At 39.2% G+C, this 5920-nt stretch overlaps 1 protein-coding gene across 7 annotated transcripts in view; it reads left to right on the top strand.

The window, feature by feature from the left end:
- Positions 1–5920, top strand: part of LOC116076226 (A-kinase anchor protein 17B) — a 38303-nt gene that overhangs the window by 18171 nt on the left and 14212 nt on the right. For all 7 annotated transcript variants that reach the window (XM_031350153.1, XM_031350297.1, XM_031350347.1 and 4 more), the window contains one exon: positions 3807–4575. In XM_031350153.1, coding sequence (XP_031206013.1) covers positions 3823–4575 — 753 coding nt within the window. In that variant the 5' untranslated portion in view covers positions 3807–3822. The remainder of the gene's footprint in view (positions 1–3806; positions 4576–5920) is intronic.

Here is a 5920-nt window from a genome sequence, read left to right as displayed (position 1 = left end):
TGTGAAGGATGTCTTTGTTATCTTGGTGGATGCTGCATTGAATCGATAGATTATGCTGAACAGTATAGCTATGTCAAGAATATGAATTTTTCCAGTCCACAAGCATTCCAGGTTGTCATCGTCTGTCTGTCTCTCTGTCTCTTTGTGTACTAATGTGTATGTTTCAATTTCTTTCATCAGTCTTTTATAGATTTGATTGTAGAGTTCTTTAACCTCTGTGGTTAAATTAATTTCTAGGTATCTTTATAGGTGTTGCAAATGAATTCATCTTCTTGATTTCGTTTTCAGTTTGCTCATTGTTGTATAGGAATATAAGCCAGATTTGTCTTTAATTCCAGCACTCAGGAGGCAGGGGCAGGTGGATCTCTGTGACTTCAAGTAGCTCAAGGCTAGTATGTTCTACATAATGAATTCCAAGTCAGTCTGGCCTGTGTGGTGAGCCCTTGTCTCAAAAATAAAGAAAGATTAATACTTATTTTTAATTCTATGTGTATGAGTGTTTTGCATACATGTATGTCAGTGCATCACATGCATGTCTGGTGTTAGTGGAGGGCCAGATCCCCTGTTACTGGAGTTGCAGATGGTTGTGAGCTGCTATGTGGGTGCTGAGAACCAAACCCCCTGGTCCTCTACAAGAGCAGCAAGTGTTTGGGTTGCTGAGCCATCTCTTTAGCCCTCAGTACTAACTTTTATATATTGATTTTGTATTCTGTAACTTGTCTATCAATTCTAATGTATTCTAATGTAGTCTTTAGGCTTTTCTATATATCAGAAAATGTTATGTGCAAATGGGTGATTTGACTTCCTCCCTTCCCACTGGATATTTATCTCTTTTCTCCTTTTTAATTGCCTTAGCTGATATTTTTAGAGGTCATTTAAAAAAAATGACTGACAATGCTGGAGTATTGGCTCCAGTTAAAGGACTGCCTACTCTTCCAGAATACCCATGTTTGATTCTCAGGACCTACATGATGGCTCACAACTGTTTGTAACTCCAGTTGCAGGGGATCTAACTCTATCTTTTAGGATCCATGGGTACTACCCACACATGGTGCAACAGATATACATGCGGGCAAAATACTCATACACATAAATCAATAAAATAAAAATTTTAAATATTGACAATCATGTCTTCTTGGGAAAATCAGGTTATCTTTTATAGTATTTTTTTTCTTCAAAGCATTCTTGATTCTAGATCCTTTTGATGATTTCCGAATATCAAATCTAAGAGCTGGGATGTAGTTCAGTGGTAGAGTACTAGTCTTACGTGTGTAAGGGCTTTGGTTTATTTCCTGACATCACACACACAAAAAAGATCTGTACTAAAAGAATTTAGAAATTAATCTCCAATAAGCTATTTTTAAAAACCTAACCTAGACTTTTAAATTAATCTATGAGAGGCACTATTTCAAATTATTTTCCATCAGTATAATTTCGGGGAGATATTTGTTAAGATCTTTTGTCCATTTTTTTTCTGTTGTTATTGGAATTAAATTTAGGGCCATACACATGGTAGGAAAATGTTCTATCTCTCAGCTACATCCCCAAACCTGCTTGGCTGGCTCATGTAAAATTAACTTTTATTCACCTGTGATAATTGTTATCTCAGAGGCTTACTGCCTCTGTCTGCTAACCTAGGCTTAGTCCTGGAAGCTTCTAGCCTCCATATGATCTAATCTAGGCCTAGAATATTTTCAGCCTCTGAGACTTACTGTTAAAGAAGCTCTGAGCCTTCTGAGCTCTAGGTAGCTGGTTCAACTCAGCTTTTGTGGCTCAAAACTTCTCTCCAAACTAAGTGATTCAAACTGGCTTCTCTTAGCTTTTCTTGAATCGCTCTGCTTGGCCTCATATTCACTTTGGCAATCTGTCTTACTCTTCAGGTTCCTTCTCATTCTCTGGCTCATTCAGTCTTCACCTGTGTCTAGCTTGGTTTCTCTTTAGCTTGTCTCTGTAAAACTCCCCCAGAAAACTCCGTGCCTCCTTCTCTCTGCACTGCCCCCGAAGTAGCTTCCATTTCCTCTCTCTTCTTATGAGAGTTGGGAATATCCTATTCTGTCAACTCTTTCTCTGATTTGTCAACTTGTCTGCCATTCAATTAGACATCACTTTCAAACATGGGTGCTTCCTTCTACAAACTTTACCTTCATTGTTTGGGATTAAAGGTGTATACTAAGGGCATGCCTGTATTCCAGCCAGAGGGATTAAATGTGTGTGCTAATGGATAAGCCACACTACAACTAGAAACAGGTTTTTCCAGTAAATAATACAATCTCAGGGTTCACAGAATGATCAAATATCCTGCAACAGGCTCATTTAAAAAAACTGTTATTAGTTATGTGTGGCCATGTGTGGTGATATGGATGAAGGAGTCTAGTTGCTTGTGCAGTGCAGAGGTGGGTGTAATATCCCCTGGAGTTGGAGTTAGTCCATTTTGAGCCGACTGAACTTTGGTCCTCTGCAAGAGCAGAGGTTCTTAATATCTGAACCATCTTTCCAGCCCATTTTGGCCCATATTTAGACTACATGCCTATGGTTCCAGCATTAGTCATTAAAAAGATTACCTTAGCTAACTTCCTTATACATTCATAGACTTTATGTGAATCTACTTCTAAGTTTTCTATCCCGTTCCATACATCTACTTGTCTTTTCTTCTATATGTACCATCTTATCTTAACAACTATGGTGTTAGATTACTTTTGAAGTCAGAGTGTCATTCTAACCCCTCTCCACAATCCTTCAATACTAAGTTGGTTATTTTAGGTCTTTTTCTTTTGTCTAAACTTTAGAATCTTTTTTTTTTTTTGAGGCAGGGTCTCATTATATAGCCCTAACTGGCCTAGAACCCTCTGTGTAAACCAGGCTGGCCTTGAACTCAGAGTTCTGCCTGCTTTTGCCTCCAGAATGCTTGGATTAAAGGGGTGGGCCACCATGTGCTGGCCTTAGAATTTATGTTTGATCCAGAAAATAACTTGTCGAGATTTCTATTGGGGTTATGTTTAACATACAGATCTAGTTGGAAAGAATTGACATGTTGAGCCTTCTTTTTAAATTTTTTTTAATTTTTAATTTTTGTGTGTGTGTGTTTTTCGAGACAGGGTTTCTCTGTGTAGCCCTGGCTATTCTGGAACTTACTCTGTAGACCAGGTTGGCCTCAAACTGATAAATCCACGTGCCTCTGCCTCCCAAGTGCTGGGATTAAAGGTGTGTGCCACCACTGCCCAGTCTGTTGAACCTTCTTATTGATTTACTACACATACTTAGTTCTTTGACATTTTTCATCAGAGTTTTGTAGTTTCTTTTGTATAGATCTTTTGCATATTTTTGTTAGATTTCTGCCTAATCATTCCATGGATTTGGTGCTAATATAAATGCATCATGGGTTTTGCTGTTGTTGTTGGGGGAAGGGGCAGTTTAGACGGGGTCCCATTTTGTAGTTCAAGATAATTTGGAACTATTTAGGTCAAGATGTACTCAAAGTCATAGCAATCGGAGTGCCTCTGTTTCTTGAGTACTGGGATTGCAGGCAGGAGCCACCCTACTTGGATTGCATCATGCTTTAAATATCTAATTCAGCTTTGTTGTTGGCATATAGGCACACCATTGGCTGTTTTGGTTAACCTTGTATCCTATAAGCCTACTATAATTGCTTATTAGTTTCATGAGCTATCAGGTACTATGTTAATTCTACTCTTAGTGTGTTTTCCCTCTAACAGTTGGATCTAAGACTAGCAATGGTAATACCCTTTCACAGTCCCAATCTGTGTTTTGCTCCATCTGTATTAAATTTTTCTCTTTTGTCCTCTAAGGTGGTGTGAGGACACCATGACAGTCACAGTGGTTTATGATAACTCTGAGGCAACAGAGCTCTGTGCTGCTCAGCACCTCTACCTCAAGCCTATAGCAAAATTAATGATCAACGTGTTGCTCCCAGAATGTATAGAACCTGTGAGGCCCTTCTCTAACTGGGAAGTTCTTGATCAACTGAAAAGTCTGATTTGCCCTGACCAGTTCACCACAGTGCGACTCTCCAAGAGTACAAAAGACTTCATCCGATTTGAGGGTGAGGCTGAAACACGAAGTTTGGTTCAGATCCTGAAAGCCAAGTTACATGGGAAGATCATCAAGCTCAATGGTTTGAAAACTGACTTAAAAGTAGTAGCGACAGATGCCCAGGGAGAGTGGGAACACTTCCCGAAAGAGAAAGAGGCCTCAGTGATTGAGGGAGCTGAAGAACAAGACCATGATAAGAGCCCTGATTCTATCTATTTTGAAGGCTTGCCCTGCAAGTGGTTTGCACCTAAAGGTTCCAGTGGAGAGAAGCCCTGTGAAGAGATCCTTCGAGTAGTCTTTGAGAGTTTTGGGAAGATCAAGAATGTGGATATCCCCATGCTTGACCCCTACAGAGAAGTGATGACAGGTGGGAGCTTTGGGGGTTTTAACTTTGGCTTGCAAACATTTGAAGCCTTTATACAATACCAGGAGTCAACTGACTTTATAAAAGCCATGGAATCCCTTCGAGGAATGAAGCTGATGCTTAAAGGAGACGATGGCAAAGCTCTGGCATGTAATATTAAGGTAAGAAGGATCCGGACTTCAGTTTTCACTGTTCCACTGATCCTGGGCCCGTGTTGGAAAGAAGCATCTAAAGTAAATGTATTTAGATTCCACTAGGCTCTGATCAATCGGTGATGCAGAGATGCATGCTATCATTTATACATGTATGTTTAGGAAGACACACAATCTTAATTTGAATACCCAAGCTTCTGAAATCAGGTAGCCCACCCTCTGTGATTTTAAAGTGGTGGTTCGTACCATCTGGGTCTCTGCTCAAGCTTTGTGAGGTCATTGAAGGATTATTCTTGTCTCCCATGGAACAATTTCCTATGCTTGTTGTACTTGACAGTTGCTGTGAGAGGGAGTCATGAAGTCTGAAATCACAAGGAGAGCAATTCTCTCCCTCATTCCCTTGAATCAAAATCCTAAAGGCCCATGTCCTTTGCTTTCAAAACCAGCCTGTCTATGTAGGCATGCTCCTTCACTGATGTCTGGGATTGCTTTGGTCATCTTCCTGCTTTATTTCCACTCATCAAGATTTATTTCAAGGCCTGGAAATGTTTAGACTTATCGAAATGGAACTATTGTAATTTTTCTATAATATATAAGCACAATATAAAAGCTTTGAAAATGTACACAATTAGCTAATACCTAAACAATATACTTTTTTTTCAAAAAAAAAGGATGGCTATTTAGAAAATTATAAGGTGCCAATAAAAGATCAAAACACTGGAGCTGGAGACACATCTGGGCATCTTGCAGAGGATCAAGGATCAAGGATCAAGGTTTGCTTCCCAATACCCACATGGTGGCTCACAAACATTTGTAATACAGTTCCAGGGTATCTGAAGTTCTCTTCTGGTCTCCGTGGTTACCAGGCATGCAGATGGTACACAGGCATACATGCAAGCAAAATACCCATACACATAAAATAAAATAAAATAAAATAAAATAAAATAAAATAAAATAGTGCCACATGCTAAATGAGAACACAGTTACTAACAGACATAAAGCTGCTTTATCTATTCTGTGTTTGGCTACTCATTTTGTCACATAAAATCACTAATAATTGAGCTTTCTTTTACATATGGGATTTACAACCTTAAAGACTATATTTTCAATTAGGTAGGGCAGTGTGTCTCTTTTATGTCAGCTCTTATGATACGGAAGCAGGAGGATCAGGAATTCAAGAACAGCTTAGACTCTCTGAGACTCAAGTCTCCAAGAACGTAGTAGTTGGTACAGTGGTTATAACTGAGCTTTGTGCTTGTCTAGCATCCACAAAGCCCTAGGTTCTGTGGAGAAATTTGTGTGGATTGTTATACTTTTTAGTGTCTGAACTTATGATAATGCAGTTTGTTGCTTT

The sequence above is a fragment of the Mastomys coucha genome, chromosome X (genome assembly GCF_008632895.1).
Source record: "Mastomys coucha isolate ucsf_1 chromosome X, UCSF_Mcou_1, whole genome shotgun sequence".
In the NCBI taxonomy this organism is placed as follows: domain Eukaryota; kingdom Metazoa; phylum Chordata; class Mammalia; order Rodentia; family Muridae; genus Mastomys; species Mastomys coucha.
The sequence above is the reverse complement of the archived record's forward strand: the minus strand, read 5'-3'. Positions and strand labels throughout refer to the sequence as shown.